The sequence below is a fragment of the Tympanuchus pallidicinctus genome, unplaced genomic scaffold (assembly GCF_026119805.1).
Source record: "Tympanuchus pallidicinctus isolate F22 unplaced genomic scaffold, pur_lepc_1.0 scaffold5, whole genome shotgun sequence".
In the NCBI taxonomy this organism is placed as follows: Eukaryota; Metazoa; Chordata; class Aves; order Galliformes; family Phasianidae; genus Tympanuchus; species Tympanuchus pallidicinctus.
In genome coordinates, this window is record NW_026294769.1 from 54,488,683 (window position 1) to 54,508,345 (window position 19,663).

Consider the following 19,663-nt stretch of genomic DNA (forward strand, 5'->3'; position numbering starts at 1 on the left):
TATGCAATCTCTGTTATCAGGATAAAAATACTGTCCATTTTCACAACTGTTTCACCTGTCAACAGCTACCTTTAAAAAGTACGGAATGTGACGAAGGACAGCTGCATAAGACTATTTTGGAGATAAGTCTTCAGAATATGTTTGTTTTTTATTTCCCAGGAAATTTTTCATACAGAGGTTGATGAGGAATTGGAACAGGTTGCCCAAGGAGGTTGTGGATGCCCCATCCCTGGAGGCATTCAATGCTCTGGTCTGGTGGTTGGCAACCCTGCACATAGCAGGGGGTTGAAACTAGATGATCATTGTGGTCCTTTTCAACCCAGGGCATTCTATGATTCTGTGATTCTATGATAAGGTGCATCAAGAAGAGTGTGGCCAGGAGGTCAAGTGAGATGATCTCCAATCTACTCTGCCCTGCTAAGGCCACATCTGGAGATCTGCGACCAGTTCTGGTCTCCCCAGTTCAAAAACAACAGGGATGTTTGTCATGGTTTTATGATTTTTGGTTATTGGTATTCCATGTCATAACACCATGTAGTGCACTGGAAATTAAAGTGTTAATGCTCCAGTTTCGGGTACCTGTCCCCAAAGAAAAGAACTACATTCCTCAGAAGACTGTTCTCTGTGTTGTTATCTTTTCTGCTCAGAGGGATATATGTATAATGCCTTGGTAGGTCATCTAACCTCTCCTTCTTCGTCACGCTCTCCTCCTTGCTGTGCAGTTGCATCTCATTTCAGTGTTTTGGTGAGGCCTGTCCACCTTTCAGATACTCTCTCAATATATTTGATCTATTAGCTTCGATTCTAATTATATTGCATTATAGTGTGTTATCTTGCATTCCCATTCCATATTTAGTAAATTAGTTTGTTTCTCCTCAGATCGTTGCCACTGTTTTTAATTATTCTGGGGTCCCGTTTCCCTTTTCCGGATCCCTCCACCCTGCTTGTCACAGAACTGGGCTGAACCAGCCTGTAAACCATTGACAGATGTCCTTGAGAGAGTCCAGTGTAAGGCTTCAAAGATGATTAGGGACAAGGAGTATCTCCCATATGAGGAAAGGCTGAGAGACATGGGACTGTTCAGCCTGGAGAAGAGAGAGCTGAGAGGCGATTCTGTAACTGTTTATTAGTATCAAAAGTGCATGCTCTTTTCATGTTGAATCATGTTGATGGGGGTGGACTCTTTTCAGTGGTGTGCAATAACAGAACAAGGGGCAATGGGCAAAAACTGGAAGACAGGAATTTCCATAAAAACACAAGGAAGATCTTCTTTACTGTGAGGGAGGCCAGGGAACAGGCTTCCTGGAGAGGTTATGGAGTTTTCTTCTTTGGAGGTGTTTAATGCACACCTTGTTGCTTTCCTGTGCAACATGCTGTAGGGAAACCTGCTCTAGCAGGGATCTGTACTTCATGATCTCTAGAGGTCCCATCCAACTTCTACAGTTCTGTGATTCCCTAAAGACAAGAAGAGTAAGAGTGTGTTTTGGAAGTCACCTGCTGTACAACAGACTTACAAGAAGGTAATGAATTCCTAGGAGGATGCTTTCAGTGGTAAACAGCCTAATAGAATAAGTACATGGAAACTTCACTTTGAATCAGCCTCATTGTGATGAACAAAAATCGATTTGCATAGGAACAGAGCGGTCAGAGATAACACTGTGATGCTACCACTAACTTGTTCAACATTACTAAGTGTTTTAACTACCCATACATAATGTAGTCATCCTTATTCCTCCATATTATAGGGGAAGCCCAGCTCTCTAGTTTGGAAGACAAATTTAAGAGCTTGCTTTCTTCCACTCAGAGAGGTGGCAGATTGCAGTTTAGTGTGCATTAAGGACTCTGGATTTACTCACAGATGCCCTGATGTTTAGCAGGATTAAACTGGCATGAAATATTCTGGAATACATCCCAAGGGAAAGAGCTGCTTCTCATTTACAGAAGTGCATTTTAGAAGAGCTGGAAGGGACAGAGCAAACATTTTGTGCCTGATGCATGCTGCTTGTGAGAAGTTTATCACCTCTGAGGATTTTGGAAAGAGCACCCATTCCCGTCTTGGAAAATCAGCTTTATCCTGTGGTTTTAGAACTGTCAGAACACATCAAATTGTCCTATACACTTCTCATCTTTTTTCAGATAATCTGTATTTCACTCTAGTCTCTATGATTTATATTCAGAAGTAATATCAAAAAATGGGTTAAAGGCTCAAATGTGAAAATATAAAGCAGATTTGGGTGTTGTTTGAAAGACACCGGATTACTTTACTTTTAAATTGAAAAAGATGTCTCAAGTTTTGCTGTGCTGACGTGATTCCATCTCGGTGTTGTTCTCTGCAAAGAAAGTACAGTCTAAGTTAGCATGGATTTGTAATTTACATGGAGAATTTAAGCAGAAATGACATCCGTCTGTTGTTTGTTGTTCTTGTTTCCCCCCTGCCATGTGATCTGGCAGAATTATAAATTGATACAACAACAGGACATCACATTACTCATAATAACAAACTAAAGCAGATTAATACTGTAAATTATATTTAGTGTGAAAAATATCTTAACCTTTTAATGATTCACTAGTGCAGATTTCTGGCAATTAGAGTAGTATGGTGCAAAACATAGATTCTTGATATTAATGAGTACAACTGAAGTAAGAGTGTTATTTAAAGATGCCTTATTAAATGAAAGATGGTCCATATGACTCATCTGCATAGCTGGGCTTATTATGAGTTCAGTTCAGCACAGACAGACATGGATTTCCTCGACACTCTAAATTACACTCTCGTGTCAGTGGAAATGTGGCAGGGGAGAAGAAATGAAGAAGATATAGGACTGGATGAGTACAGATACTCTTCTTTTTGTAGCCTATTTATTTTTTTCTTTCAATTTAATTTCTGTTCTTTTTTCATCATCTGTCATTGTAGGTTGCCAGTGCTGTATAGGGAATAAGTTACTGCAGAAATGAGAGATAGCAGCCACAAAGTGATTTTAGTATGATGCGGAATAATTAACTCATATCCCCAGATAGTGGCATTATTTGTATCACACTCAGTTATTTCTGCAGAGCCTGGTGTTGTAGTGTCTGTTTGCTAAGACTAGTCATAGGGTGTACTGACTGTTCAGATCTTTATCAGAAAGCAAGAGCTGCCATATTGGCTGACCAAAGCTCAGTCTAACCCTGTCTCCTGTTCCTGACAGCACTCAGTAAATAAGATGCCAATGCAGCTAGAGTAAGATCAGTCACACAGATTACTAATACAACTATTTTCTCATTTTATGAAACATTTTTTCTGGAGAGAATCTCACAGTCCTCATTCCTTTGTATGATTTTTCCAAGATGTTTTCAAGAGCAGAGAGCCAAGTTCTGTCGAACAGTTTCAGTGCCTCCATTAGTACAGGGGAACCTGGTGCCCACCACTGCATCTCAGAGCAGTTCTTAATTTGGGGTAGAAGCCCTCGGGGAATCACCAGCATCTTTGCTCCCAAAGAAAATACCCATCAAAATGTTTGCTGCTTTTAATTGGTAGCCGGTACTTACATTTACTCCTAGACTGGAAAAAGGCCGGGTTTGCCTTCACAATACAGACTCCTTACTTTGATGAAGAGGAATTAAATAAAATTATCTAAGTATAAATCAGGCTCCAAATCCTGGCATTCAGTGCTAAATGTGAAGTGCTTAGTTTTGTGATCTGGTTGTTGAGGATGGCTCTTATCTACAAACCATATAAATAGCTTAGAAAATTTGAAACATTACAGCTGCTGTTTTCCTATCCAAGTTGCATAAAGGAAGCAGGAGAAACGTGGCTTAGTAGTTCTGGAGGAGCTCATTGCATCTGTTCTGTACAGATTCTTATATTCCCTTCAACAACAGTACCTGATTGCCTTCCACGAGGCTTGAAGTATTTATTATGCCTACTCTTATGATGTCTTACTGAGGGGACAAATGAGCATATGTAATTGTCTTGCCTTGGTATAGACTTCTGGAGTTTTCAATTTTGGTTTGCAGAGGGGAAAGTTCAAAGATGGGTACCTCACATTGCACACAGATTGCTGTGTTGGTGTTGGTCTTTTGTTCTACTTTCATTTAATTGCTTTGGACTTTCTCTGCTAAAGATCTGTGTGCCATGAAGACAAGGTTACAGTTATTTACCCATTTGAATTAAGGGACTGTGAGTGGCAGATAATTATTTTGCAATATAAGTATTACATACCATCTCCCAGGAATGCAAAAATATTTTGTAATTAGAATGCAAAGAGATACTGGGCCAAATTGAAACTTTCTTAAGTAATTCTATTGGGATCATTGGAGGCATTAATGTGTTAAGAATTTGTTTCAAGCTGTACTAGAGAAAGCATTGCTAAAGTATTTCTGCATATGTTTTTGTTGCTATCTTAATGATGTTTAGAATGCTTCCTTAAATATCTGGTGTGTGTGCCATACACTGCTTGAACATTTTAAGAAAGATTTGATTTTCTGAAAAACATTAATCATCAATGTTTTCCATGGCTTCCTTTTTGTTTGTTACCTAGAAGATCTGATATTTTCCCCAAACTGAATTTGCATTTGCATTTGCAGAAACAGGACTTTCTGGAATGTTGGTATCTCATCATTGCTAATTTAAGTACTCTGTATATATGTATATACGCCTCGCGTGAGGCGTCTGCTGTAATTTACTAATGAGTTACTTTCTCCAAAGAAGCAAATACCCCAAAAATTTCTCTTTGCTTTCAGGTGAAATGATTCTTCCCCAGAAAACATTGTCTCCTCAGAACTGGAGTTCTCAGAGAACACATGTCCCAGGGTGTCAAGTACCCTGGTGAAATGTGAGACATTGATTTATGTGTGATTTGAACCAAATACATCCAGGACTTGAATGCGGGCTCTTTTGTCCAAACGAAAGACATTGACCATTTGGCTATTGGCTATTTTCTGGAAATATTCTCTGTAATTAAAACTACTGCTTTTTGTCTTGACCACTGCTGTCTTCTTGTTCCCCTGTTCTCTCTCTCCTTGACTTTCATCTCTTGTCTAGCCTTAAAAAGGTGTGTGAGGCTTTTTGGTGTAGGACTAGCATTTTATGTTGTATTCATGCAGGAAACAGCACAATGGCTTCTTGAACGTAAAGCCTCCTGTAGACATTTCACCACGTAATAAACTTAATCATTAACACCATCTGATCTTTGTGCGAAAGTCTCACGCCGTTCTTTTTTATTTGGGTTGAAATGGGACAAAAAGAAAACAAACCCAACGACATGAAGCATTTCAGAATTTCCTGTCCAGCTTCACTGCGATCTTCTCTCTAGATATTTCCTTTTATGCTGAATGTGGGATGAGTTCAGCAAATTAACAATAAGCATGCTGGTTCTTTCTGTGTTCTGTTAGTTCAGATTTGTACAATACAGAAAGTAAGAAGAAGAATTTGAAGAACAAAAAAAAAAGAAACTGAGCAGAAAAGAATTTGTTTTAGTTATGGATATATAGAATTATTTCAGCAAAGGGTAAAATACAGCTGCACAGGATGCAGAAAGATAAAAAACATGAAGAGGTAGTCTCTAAATCCCTTGGTCACAAACCCTGCTTGCTTTCTGAGTGCTTATTTTGGCAGTGCCTTGACCTCCATGTCATTTTGTTGTCAACTTTGATTAAGGCAAATAAATTTATGTGGTAATTTCTATTTAGGAGGTCAGGTTGGTGGCACTATTTTAAAATTCTGCTGTGAATCATTAAGTTGAGAAACAGAAGAAATTAATAAAAAAGGTCCGAAACTACCAAAAGAAAGTAATCACACTGCCTAATTGCTCTGCCTTTGCCAGAATTACATTTAACAACCAGTAGCATACTTGATTATATTCACCACAGGAAAGCTAATATAATTGATCAATTATATTTTATATATATTGTTCTTGGTCAGCAGGATTTCATAATTCTTGATATAGAATTATCATGCTCCTAGTGGAATCTGCAATGAAAATCAGTTTTTTCTACAACGCAAAGAGTTGATTCCCTTCCCTGCTAGAAGCAGGATGGACACGGAATCAGTCATGGCAGTATGTCTCTTGGATGTGTGATCTTGGTACCATTTGGGCAGATTTCATATGTGATGTTAAGAGAACTCTTCTGTCTTTTTTTCCTTTATCATGTTTTGTTCCCTCAAATGAGTAGCAGAGCTGTCATCTGAAACTTATAAACTGGTGGAATATCTGCCTGTGCTGTCCAGGAAGGGCAGGAAGGAAACATCAGGTTCCCCATGTTACTTCAGGTACACAACATGAACAGCAGGCCATCAGATGAAGCCCTACATTCTTAATGTTTATTTATTTCCACTAGTGTTGGTTCTTCTGCCTAAAAAATGATGTTGCTTATCACAGGATAGTTTAAACCTCATGAGAACAATAGCTCAGTAACACAATGTGTACAGCAACTATTTTGAAGTGTTCATGCACAGAAACAAGCACATATATGCATGCATATATATGTATATACATTCATATATGAATATTAAGTTTCTATTTATCTATAAGCTCCAGCTACAAAGGTAACCCAGGTATGTGAGGGAATGGCCTCCAAGTACATACTGGAGGTATCCTTTCTCCTCCTTGAAGTCAACATTTTCTAATATGTTCAGTCCTTGGAAGAACCAGTTCCAGCAGTTCTGTGACTGTGCAGGACAAACTGGAGTTAATAAAGGAGATATCTTCTGAAGGTTCCTCTGCTTTCATGCTTTCTGTTGACTGCAGCTCCTCAGTTCTTTGGGATGTTGTACTGTAAGAAAGCTGGGACACACCTATCCCAGTTCCTTACAGCTGTGGAGGACACAGAAAGCCATCACCTCTTGTTGACACACTGTGATGAAGTTTCTCCTCCAAAGCCTCTTCTCATTCTAAAATTGCACCCTTCATCCTGATCAGAACTTAAAAACATGCTGTGTGAAATCAATAGGGATGTGTGTGCTGTGCCAGCTTCTAAAGAGTGGCTGATGTATTTTCATCAATCTATTGCTGAAAGTTGTAGAAGTTGTCTTTGATTTAAATTACTGCTTTAAAGTAGAACATATTACCTATTTTCAGATGAATACTTAAGATGATTAGAGGGTTGGAGGTTGAAGGAATTGGGCGTAGAGAAGAGAAGGCTCTGGGGAGACCTCATTGTGGCCTTCTGGAACTTGAAGGGAGCACATAAACAGGAGGGGGAATGGCTGTTTGCAACGGTGGATAGCGATACAAGAAGGAATGGTTTTAAATTGAGACAGGGGAGGTTTAGGTTAGATATTAGGAGGAAGTTTTTCACATAGAGGGTAGTGACACACTGGAACAGGTTGCCCAAGGAGGTTGTGGATGCCCCATCCCTGGAGGCATTCAAGGCCAGGTTGGATGTGACTTTGGGCAGCCTGGTCTGGTGGTTTTCTGGTCCTTGCCTGTGGGAGGTGAAGACTAGATGATCGTTGTGGTCCTTTGCAATCCAGGCCGTTCTCTGATTTTATGATTTTGATTCAGTGATTCTGAAATTTCTCATAAAGAAACAATCATTCCGAGTCTCAGAGAGTGTTTGATACTTCTGTACTTGAACACAGAAGGCTTTAAGTTATGCTATTTTCTAGGAAGAGCACTTCTCTTTGACATGCCTCTTTGTCAAAGAAAAAATGTGCAAAGTCAGTGCTACAGGTAATCTGATGCATGCATACAGAGAGTAGTGCTGTCTGCGGGGCTGCCTGCGTCTTCTTGTCTGTGATCCCTGGAAACTCATAGTACTGAATGTGATCTCTGTGATTGCTGGCAAATAGCTGCAGAGCAAACAGCAATACTGTACAGGGCAAGACGTGCCAGTGGCATGTTTGCACAGAGGGAAATGCTCGTAAATACATGACCAACTACTATGCTTACCTGCTGGAAGTTGCTGAGAGCTCTGTTGTTGGCTTATCAGATAGCAATACCCCAATAAGAAGAAACATGGAGAGCTTTCCTACACAGTACGGCAGGAAAATATCTTTTAACAGAAGCATAAGTCTCACGCATACCTTATCACCAGAAATAGTGATAATCTTCAGCTTTACAGCAAGTTCCTCCTATATAATGATGGTAACTTTCAAAGATTTCCAAATCTCTGTGTTCCTGATTTTCCCTGTTCTCATTCAGGAAGGGTCTGAGCTGTACGACTGTGCTCATGGCTGTGGTTACCTCAGATTGATGCTGGCACATCTTTCTTCCCTAGCAGCTGTTCTACTTTTTTTCTCTAGTTTCTATTTGTGCTGTTGGCTTCATTAAATAATTTTGATCCTAACTATCAGTTCAAAATTACATTACACCATGTTTATATATTGCTAGAGGATGTCTTCTGTTTTTTTCTTCTTTCCCAGCTGTCACATCCATGTAGGTGTTGTGTTTCCTTGTTTTCTCTTGACTTTTCCTATAGCATTAGTTGTCAGCCTAACAAACTTGGGTGTTAATTTAAACACACTTTTGGTAATGCAAGTGGGATGGCTGTCATTTCACCCGAGGTTCCGTGACATGGTTGTTGACTTGCTATACTTGGATCCAAACTGCTCTGAGTCAAATACCAGAATACCAGTGTTGGTATTTCTTAAAGTGTAAATCAATACCAGAAAGCTGAAAATGCACTGACAGTTTAACCGATGTCCCCTATTACTGGAACAAATTAACCATTAGTCAAGGGCAGTGTTTTGCCATTAAAGACTTCAGTATTTTCCCTGTAAAGTGGTGGTTTTTTTCAGTGGAATTAAAAAGAAAACCAGTGAATGAGGCTCTGGAGAACTAATAACTCTTAATTTTAATAGCCTCAAATTACAGAAGGCTTTCAGGACAACTGTTCTGTCCTTTGGCCTTTCAGGTGTTCAGATGCTGCTGTTCTGTGTTTCTTACCCCTAGAGGTACCTGTAATTGTTTGCTACCTGTGTATAGCAAGGTGGTTTTTTCGTAATCAAAAGAATTTTAGTGTAATTTCAAGTTTTCAAGTGCTTGCCTTAGAGATGAGAAACACTTATATTTTGGTTCTGCTTAGCAGATGAAAATGATTCTCTTGTAGCTTAAATAGAAATTAAATAAATTAAAATACAGGAGTTCAAAATAGGATAAGCATTGGTAATCATGCCTATTTGTATCTTCAGTGAAAATAGTAAGCTGTAAAAAACCAATTTGCCCTTGCAGTATTTATTATGAAGTTTCAGTTAAATGTTTAGCCTAAGAGATGAACATTGATAATGTAAAGAGGATGGAATCCAGTTTGTGATAGGAAGATAAAGGATATAAGTCTGTATGGAAATTCAGAAAATTAGGCAGCAAGTTACACCCGCCAAGATTTTGTTTTCCATTATGTGCTAAGAGAAATGGCAAGTATCAGGATGCAGCAAATGGAATTAATCTCTGAAAAAAAGTGTGCACTGCATTTAAAATGCTTGTTTAAATGATGCATTGAGTATAGGGAATAAAGAAAGAAACAGCTGAGCCTACAGTTATTTTATTTTATAAAATCTCCCTGTTTTGTTCTCCTGTTCCTGGAATTAGCCAAGGGAGACTGAACAGACTCAGCCTGCTTTGATAAGTGCTAGTTATCCCTGCACCATAAAATGCAAATGACAAAGGATGCACATTCCGCACAGCGTATTTCTCAGTGCGTATTTCTTTACGTGTAAGTAGCAACACTAATGTACATAAGCAAAAGCAGGGCATAGTGAAAGCAACCCAACCTACTTTATTTACTTATTTATTTTTTAAAGATTGCGATTCCCTAATTTGAAACTTGACAGTGGATAGATACAAAATTAATCCTATCTTCCAGTGGAAAAAAAACAGGGCAAAAACTTTCTTAAGGACACATGGTACTTAAGTAGCTGTGACTTGTTATTTTTTGTCCCCAGTGAGTCTAGTTTCTCTCCCCAGAGCATTTTGTCTTCGTGTTAGTCCCGCACATTCTAAGAACTGAGCTGCCTTTTTCCTGGGCAAGAATACATTGTAATGTATTGTGGGTGGTTTGTTTTCTCAGTTTCATATTAAAAACACGTGTGGACATTTAAATGAGAAAGAAAACAATTGAAGACCACAGTAATACTACTGGCAGTTTATGAAGTTTGCTGTTCAGGCTTGGTATACAATGATGGTTTACATTCAGAAATGCTCCTTATCGACGTTCGTAAGTATCTAAAGGGTGGGAGTCAAGTGGATGAGGCTGGGCTCTTTTTGGTGGTGGTCAGTGACAAGACAAGGGGCAATGGGCACAAACTGGAATGCAGGAAGCTCCATCTGAAGATGAGAAAGAACTTACTTACTGTGAGGGTGACAGAGCCCTGGAATGGGCTGCACACAGAGGCTGTGGTGCCTCCTTCTCCTCTGGAGATTTCCAAGACACACCTGAATGCTTTCCTGCAACTTGCTGTGGAGAGCTGCTGTAGCCAGAGGTTGGACTTGGTGACCTCCAGAGGTCTCTTCCGAGCCCTATGAGTCTGAGATTCCATGACGCTTAACTAAAAAGAGAAGAGTCTGGAGAAAATAGAGTATAAAACACAATTCCTGGCAGATTCTTAGAAAGAACTTCTGAAAGCTTACAGGGCCAACGTTTGATATTTGCAAAATCATATTCACAGCCACTTTGTATTTGGTTTTATATCCAAAAAATGGTGATGGAATTTTGTACTGACTCATAGGCTTGTATAACCTGCTAATGACATGAATCTGTTACTCATGAATGTCACCTTTCTCTTGTAATGATTTTCTTAAATAACTCATGACAACCATAAAAGTCTAGAATCATATCTGAGCACAGGAGTAAAACCTACAGTCCTGTACATGTACAAGTTAAGTTCTCCCAGTCACATTCAAGACAGTCTGAAGCACAGCTTTCTTCAGTCTGACCTGGCCTCTTTCACTTTGCAGAAAATGTTCTGTAGCTCTCAAAGAGAGGTAACATTTCCTTTGTGTAAAGTCTGTAAGTACTTCATTCCAATTAGACTTTTGTGACAGAGTGTTCTGAGTGTATAAGAGGCAAATAAATGGCTCTTGGGTGCTAAGTTTTATTCTTTCAGCTAGAAAGAATTTTCCATGTATAGAAAAAGTGAACGTTGTTATGCCGTTTATGCCTGAAATCGTAACATTTTATGTTTCCTGTAAGAACTTACCTTGCAAAACACTGACTTCACTTAAAACAGACATTATTCCTTTGGGTCAGGCAGAACCTTGGCATTTCAATCCTCTAGCTGAAGTCAGAGTTGACAACATGCTGTATTGAAAATAATACGATTCTGAAGAGGCAACAGCTGTTTTTGTCAAGTGGGCTGTCTTTCACAGTCTGAACAAGCTTTGCAGGCATCTAATTTTAAAGCTGACCAGTCTGCGTACCCTCCCCTGTGCACCAGAATTTCTGGAGCTGCAGAACTGAGTAGGAAGTGATTGCTGCAAGTGAAAACCGAAATAAGGTGGGAACAGCTTATCTAGATGGTATTTCATAAATCTGAAACAAATCTGAAGTTATGCTGTCACAGTTACTTGTAGAACCCAATATAAGCTGCCACTTATAGTAGAAATCATAAACCAGTATGTTCTTTCCTTTCACATTTAGGAAAACATCTCTAACTTTGACATCGTCATGGAGTCTGATGAGGGCACCTTCAAGCCATCTGGGCTGGCTTTTACTGGTAATGCCAAAGCTCGTGACATCGTGAAAGAGATCATGGCTCTGCTACTGCCTATCAACGTTACAGAAGTTTATGACACTGCAGATGGAACAGACATCAATTTCTGGATGAGGGACGGAGTGCCTGGTGAGAGTACTTTGCAAAGAAAATTCCTTCTGTAATACAGTGGCACGTCAGGGGAGCGTTCCTGCAGGCTCTGGCAGCCTGATGTTTTTAAGATTGTAAGGAAGACTTCCCCTTGAGGAATAGTATTTACCATGGATAAGATGCAGAAATGTTAAAAGGTAGCCAACAAAAATAGGGCATAATTTGTATTTGAGCTTCAGTTTAATAATGGTATAGATTATGCATAGCATAAACATGCCTAAAATCTTCTTTTAGGCTTAAGGATTTACAATAATTAATCCCAGACTGGTGGTTTATAAATAGTAAACTAAGGCAGAGGGGAATTCTGCAGTGCAGAACAAATAATTTTTTCATTATTAATATTTTGACTTTGAAATATATGGCATCTTTTTACTGTTTTGTATTTATACAAAGAAACAATATTTTCAAGAGATGACTCTAAAAGCGTGTGGGGCATTAAAGAGTGCTGAAGAGGTAAAATTCTGTGAAGTTTGATTTGGCATAGGGAGTTATCTGTAATATTACATCTATGTCCCAGTAAGGAGCAGATTCTGCTAAAGAGGCTTGCATGCTGGCACAGAGGTATCCCCAGCAGCCCCCCTGGCCAGGACACACCGTGCTGCACAAGGTTTTGCAGGGGACAAGAGTCCCAGTTTTGCAGGAGATAAGAGCAGCCTGGGAAAAGCCTTAGTGAATTTCCGTGATAGTTTCCACGCCAGATTAATAGCGTGAAGAACAAAGTTTCATAACAGTGATGCTTAAAAAATTATGGTCAGTTTTAAAATTTTAACATTTTTTTTCCCTTAGTTCTTTATGACTGAAGTAGGCTGGTGCATTTCCATGCTCATTTTACCATGTGATTGGACTCTCCTAGTAGTTGATTAACTGCCTTGTGTCTTACTTGGTCCTGTGCAGTGAGTCATACATTATATTCTTTTTATTTATGGGCAGAACTCTTTGCTTCTGGCCCATATGGGTTGCACCATGATACCATAACGTTGACTACCACGATAAATGTATGAAAATCTAATTTTCAAAGCAGAATATCTATGCTGGACAAGAAGTATGGAGGGGTACATATTGTTAAATAGCCAGAGATCTGTCTTCAGTTGGCATACAATTTTCCAGGTGAGGTGCAAGTTGTTCAGTGCAATGAGATACAACTATGACACTGCTGTGAACTCATGTTCCTAGGCTCTGCTTATGCATCTCACATGAGTATGAGCACTTTGTGATGGGTTTAGAGACTGTAAGCACTGCTAAGAAGCTGTAGCTGTGGTATGCATCATCCTCCATAGCCTGTAAGCATCCGTGTAAGGATGTGTGGTCCAAAAAATGCAAGTGTATCAGAACAGGTAAGATACTGGGGACAGCATGCGAGGGATATTACAGACAGTTAACTGGGAACTTCCAGGCAGAGGGTAATAGATCACGGAAAAAGATACTAAATAAAGCAGTTCAGTGGTGTTTGATAAGAGCTCACTCTGAGGAACAGCACTCAGGAGAAGATGGAGCCCAGATCTCTCAGGATGAGGCTTTGTGGTCAGGTAAGTCTCTGGTGTCTTCAGAAGGTATAAGCTGTAAGAAACATCTTAACTTATAAGCTTGCTTTACACCTTAGTGTAAAAAATAAATACACCACTGAGTCCTCTGCATTAAAATCTGATTTTCTTTCCTATTAAAAATTTGGCATGTTAATTCATGTTAGTTTTTTTTTATATATATACTGTTTGAAGTTTTGATTCATTTAACTTTCAGTTAAGCAAATAATACAGTGTTCTTACAGCATAGGGCACAGAGATTCCTTTCTCCCCATTGATCCCTGATGGGAAGGATTTAACTCCACTAAAAACATTTCTGCTGCTTTGGATTGTATTTTATATTATACCAGGCAGAAGTCTACAGCATCTTGTAATCTTCACGCCTTGTCTGCAGTATTCTCACTGCTTGAATGAGTCCTTATGGTATATTATAACATTGGAACACATTGAACACTCTGTAACAGCTTTTATAATTTTGTCCAATTTAAACATGCAGTCAAGTGTTGTCACTTCATCAATTTTATTTAAATATTTTCTTGAAAGTACAGTTGTTGTCTTTCTTTCTGTAACAGTTCAAGAAAATATGCTCTACTTCTTGAACAATAAGAACAATAAGAACGGTTCTCTAGCATTTTTCTCCTTTTTAAATAGATTCTGAGATTCTCCTTTTTACGTACAATTAGAAATCTGCTCCTTCTGCTCCGTTTGGCCTGAAAGATCCACAGAGCACGAGAGTACGTGTGTTGTTCAGAGCTGTTTGTGATTGCTTCTGGGACACACACAGTGACTCCAGCTCCTCAAACGCCGCCATTTCCAACGTTTTTATTTTTAAAGGGCATGCAATGAAGTGTCCTTAAATTTCTGTAAGAAAAAGGTGCTGTCTACTCTCAGGGAGTAAGAAAGGCCAAATGAGTTCAGAGTGCTTTGCGAGCAGTGGAATGAAGCTTAACAAATGCCCCTAAAGTACAAGCAAGGTGATCGGTGCTGAACACAGCAGTTTCATGCTTTGTGTCTGCAAAGTATTAGATATATTTCCATCAGCAGCCTTTATGTTTGATTATTTTGAGAACAGCTTAGCCCAGCAATGAGGAATGTCTGGAGCTGTGTTTTTCTAGTGATAGCCAGTTTTCAGCTACTGAAAATATTTGTATTGCATTTGTTTTGCTTTTTCATGAAGCATAAATCAAATTGAACTTTTGTGTGTGTGTGTGGTATTGTATTTTATGCTATATTTTTACTGTTTGAGGTGGCCATTGATCCTTAGACTGCTTCTATATTAATTACACAATTACCTTCCTCACTTTTAAGGGATCAATTATGTATTTTTTTAAATTAGATATATATCTAAACTGTTGCACATAAAGCCATTCATTTCCAACACTATGACAGTCAAGTTTGGCCAGAATTTACACACGTAGGTGTGGAGATGGTTTTTTTTGTTTTTTTGTTTGCTCTTTTTTGTTTGTTTGTTTGGCTTCTGTGAATGCTTTTGCACAAATCTTGTTCACTGTCTGAAAGGGATAAAAAATCATTAAGCAAGTCCAGCTGGACCAGCACTCCGGAGGTTTTGTTTAAAAAGCAAGACATGATCATCACAGATCTGCTTCTAAAATGATTTAGACCAGTTCTTAAAGTAATAGCACTGGGGCTGGGTCAACCTTCCCTGCAAGCTTCTGGAAATTGAAAAGGGGAAATGAGGTGACTCTATTTGTGTTATGGTATCCAGAGAATATGAGTTCAGCTTTAGACACCAGGGGAGAAGAAAACAGGTGCTCTCCCATTTCTGCAAAGGGAATGTTGTTATGACACGCAGTTTCCCAGAGAATTGGTTCAAGTTGGCTCCTTTCTGCTGGCCTGGTAGGGGAGGTTATTTGTTGCTACGGGTACTTCTGATGAGAACATTTGTCCATGACAAACTGAGCTGTATTTGAGACCAAGCTGACCCAGGACATCAAACAACCCTCAATGGAACGTTTCCATTTAAAATTCAACCAGATACCTAAAGGTGAAACTCCTTTTTACAGTGTCACGCTGAACCCTTGCTAGTTGTTCATGTCTCTCTGTCTCCACAGTGACAGGGACTTGCTTTTTTGGTGCATTACAGGAGAGGAGAAATTATTATTCCAGAAATGAATAAACCAGTAGCTCATCTAACTTTAATATTTCTTCAAAAATCAAAAACTCACTGCTAACCCAATCTATTTGTCATTTTCCTAGAGCTGGCAAACAAATACTGTCATATATAATTTCTCTCATTTTTATAGAACTTCTTTATTACCTTCATAAAACTTCAACAGTAAGATATGCTTTTGATCTTGGATGCTGGACTTTTATATGCAATATTTTCTTTCTTGTCACGAAAGAGGTCAAACCCTCGAGTTCCACTTCTTTTCCGGACCACGCTGTCCCTTCATCCCTTGTCCCTTCCATCAGTCAGAGCACCAAGCACCATCTAATGCCTGCTTGAATGCGTGAGCTGAGCCCAACTGTCTGCTTGGTGTCAGCTAAAGGCGTGCTTGAGGAAGCAGTGTAATGGGAAAACTCTCCGACTTGGGCCAGCCAGCTGAGTGTGGAGAGTTAGGTAGGCTCTCTGTTCTCCAGATTATTGGTGGATAGACTCTGCTAACTCTTGGCTGTGTCACTGTTTGAAAGCAATTTTCCGCTGTGATGCTTGATCCCTCAGAATACCTGTTTCATGGGCTCATACAAACTTGGGCAATCTTTGGATTCAGTTTCTAAGCTCCCTTTTTTTTTTTTTTTTTAATAGAATAATAGAAACTCTAAGAGAAAAAAATAAAAAAAGAGGAAAACCACACCGTAATAGGCTTAGGACTTCATAGACCTATGCTGAAGGGTCTTTAACTTGATTACACAGAGGTAGTGAATTTCTCCATTTGCAAAGATGGTCCTGTAAGATGAGGGAAAGAAAAATTGGTTTCCTTAAAAAATAGAGACACTAGCTATTAGTCCTTCACTTTAGTAGATAGTATTTGTGTGATTTGTGATCTCAGATGGTTAGTGCAGTGTCACTCGGAGAGCCCAGTCTTTTCATCAAGTGACTCACAGAAGTGTAATGGCTCCTGCTACTCAATGAGCAAACAGTTAAACAAAACTCTTAAACCCTACTCACAAAACCAACTTTGCACACTGTATCCAATAATTTTCATAATTTTAGTTACTTCACAGGTGCCTCATTTCTGTGCATGAAGAGTTTCCCGGTGCTGAAACACACCAACAGCACCAGTTGCCAGCCACCGGGTGCCTGTTTTGCTTCTTTGTGGAAATGAGGTGTAAAGGATGTCAGCTGTGCACCCATGGCATCCCCAAATCTTGATCTCATTAAGTATGAGTTAGGTATATCAGTAGTGTTATATGATAATTAGCAAAATCATATTGCTTTTTCTAGGTCATTTGTTTCCTTTTAAATATTCTATCATTTTAAGGGAAATATGGTGAATGAATATGTTCCTCTGCAGAAGTCAAAGTTTCTGCAACTTGGGAGGTATTAAATTAAACCAGTATGCTAAGGGAACAATTTTAATTGCTTAGCACTTAAAGAACCTACTATACAGGCTACAGCTACTAGAGCCATTTAAAATCTTGATTGAAGTTTGAACTGTGTGTATTAATCTGTACAATAATTCATCTATTCGCAAATTTATCATTGTTCCATAAAAATAGGCTTTTGAAATTAGAAATAGCTCTAGAATAATTAAAGGAATTTAATATGCTGTAAATTTTTATGAAGGTGAATACCTTAAAATGCTCATAGTTTAGTATAATATCTCAGTTACATTAGCCTCTCATATGACCTTGTCTGCTTTTAGTAACATTAATAAAGTCTTTAAGGCTAATAATTTAATGAAAGGACTAGTCTGTACATTATGGTATGTTTTCTTATTAGTTGTGCTATTTGACTACCAGACAGGCTCGATCGTACTTTGCATACATTTCTTTTCACCTTTGTTCTTCTTGGACATGTCTTGTTTTTGGCATATTGCTGTATTGAACTACTTCTAGTAATTAGCCAAAAGCATCAGAATTATAATTTTTTTTGTTTGGTGTAGAATAGACCAAAGACATGCAAATGTTCAGCAGGAACATTTGGCTGGTGGCTGGTGACAGGACAAAGAACTGTCCCTGAATGCAAATTTTAATAGTAGTTTTAACAGGGCTCCTATAATATGCTTCTCATTAGAGCATGTACATTTCTAATATGAGAGCACAGAATGATTCTGTCAGATAAAAAATAATGTGTCATTTTTGGGGCAAAATATTTCATGATTGTAGCAAATACATGAAAACTGCTCATTCACATTCATTTTGCCACAAATGAAGACTACTTCTAAATTAACTTTCTGAAGTCTACTTTAACTGTGAGTTCCTACAGTTCAGCTAATAAGTTTTTGAGTCAGAAAACGCAGCTGGGAGAGCAGTGTCCCTTTTCCTACCCAAAGATCAGGTTCGTGACTACCTGAGGAATCTGAACTTCCACAAGTCTGTGGGTTTCAATGACATGCATTCCCAGATTCCCTAGGGAACTGGCTAACATAGTTGCTAAGCCACTCTCAAGATATTTGAAAAGTCATGGAGGTCAGGTGAAGTTCCTACATATTGGAAAAATGACACATGGAACTACCGACTTCTCAGCCTCACCTCAGTGTGGAGGAAGATAATGGAGCAGGTCCTCATGGAAGCAATGCTAAGGCATATGGAAGAGAGGGATGTGTTATGGGATAACCAGCATGGCTTCACCAATGGTAGGACTTGCCTGGCCAACATAGTAGCTTTCTGTAACGGTGTAACTGCATCAATGGAAAAAGGAAGAGCTACTGATGTAATCTAACTGGACTTTGACACGGTCCCCCACACTAACATCCTTCTCTCCACATTGGAAAGATATGGATTTGATGAGTGGACTGTTCAATGGACAAGGAAATGGTTTGAGATCATACCCAGAGAGTGGTGGTCAATGGCTCAGTGTCCAGAAGGAGAATGGTGACAGGTGGTGTCCCTCAGAGATCAGTATTCTTTAATATCTTCACCAATTATAGAAACACTGGGATTGAGTGCACCCACTGCAAGTTTGTGCATGACACCAAATTGTGCGTTGCGTTTGATGCCATCCAGAAAGACCTAGGCACGCTTGAGCAGTGAGCCTATGTGAACTTTATGAAGTTCAACAAATACAAGTGCAACGTGTGACACGTGGGTGGTGGCAACCCCTGCTATCGGAACAGGCTGGAGGATGTAAGGATGGAGCACAGCCCTGCCAAAAAGGACCCGTGGGTATTCGTGGATGGCAAACTGTCTGTGAGGCAGCTTGCAGCCCAAAAAACTAGCCATATCCTGGGCTGCATCAAAAGAAGCTTGGTGGGCAGGATGAGGGAGGTGATTCTCTATGCTGCTGGGACCTCACCTGGAGTACTGCATCCAGATACGGAGTCTTCAGTATAGGAGAGATGTGGATCTCTTGGAGCACATCCGGAGGAGGGCCACAAAAATGATTCAAGGGTGGAACACCTCTCCTATGAGGACAGGCTGAGAGAGCTGGGGCTGTTCAGCATGGAGAAGAGAAGGCTCTGGGTAGATCCGAGAGTGGGCTTTCAGTATCTGAGGGGAGACTATAAGAAAGATGGGGACATACTCTTTAGCAGGACAAGGAGAAATGGTTTCAAACTAAAACATTTAGATTTAAATCGGGCATAAGAAGGCTATTATATGTTAAGGGCAGTGAGGCACTGGAACAGGTTGCCCAGAGGGGTGGTGGATGCTCCATCCTGGGAGACGTTCAAGGTCAGGCTGGATGGCACTCTGAGCAACCTGATCTAGCAGTTGTCCCTGTTCATTAATGGGGAGTTGGACCAGATGAGCTTTAAAGCTCCCTTCCAACTCAAAGGATTCCATGATTCTATGATTCTAAAAGTAATTTATTTGAGACTGATAGGAATATTCTGAAGAGAAATGTCAGGACCAGCAAGGGTGATTGCAGCTATTACTAGCAGACAGTAGTGGTTTACTGTGTGCAATATTAGTGACATTTTGGTCAGAGCAAGATCACAAAGGAACTGCAGGAAGATCTGAAAGTCTGGAAACTGTACCGTACATTGTGAAGCTGGAGATGTTAGAATCTTTTCCAGTTAATGGAAAGGTATGGTTTTCAGTTTATGTAAAGGGATGACTCAAGCACAGCATATAAATTAGGCTGGAAAGAGATTTTTTCATTAGAAAAAATGTATGTTTTAGCCTTGTTTTATAAAATAGTTCATTAGCAATTCAGCCTGTGAGACCCCCAGAAAATTCCAAGTAGATGAAAGCAAGCACCTTCTTGCAGTAAGTTTAGTCAGCTACAAAAGCAACTCGC

At 39.4% G+C, this 19,663-nt stretch overlaps 1 protein-coding gene and 1 long non-coding RNA gene across 5 annotated transcripts in view; one reads left to right on the forward strand and one right to left on the reverse strand.

Moving 5' to 3' along the window:
• The window catches only part of CPQ (carboxypeptidase Q), a 157,610-nt gene that overhangs the window by 115,700 nt on the left and 22,247 nt on the right, over positions 1 to 19,663 (forward strand). For all 4 annotated transcript variants that reach the window (XR_008211078.1, XR_008211077.1, XM_052703293.1 and 1 more), the window contains exon 7: positions 11,557 to 11,758. Coding sequence is in view for 2 of the 4 variants with exons in the window: in XM_052703293.1 (XP_052559253.1) it covers positions 11,557 to 11,758 (202 nt within the window). In the remaining 2 variants the exon portion in view is untranslated. The remainder of the gene's footprint in view (positions 1 to 11,556; positions 11,759 to 19,663) is intronic.
• LOC128090762 (uncharacterized) lies at positions 1,107 to 10,437 on the reverse strand. The gene is made up of 3 exons (XR_008211087.1): positions 10,267 to 10,437; positions 2,266 to 2,330; positions 1,107 to 1,455 (listed from the first exon to the last, which is right to left on the reverse strand). It is a non-coding gene; the product is annotated as an uncharacterized LOC128090762 (long non-coding RNA).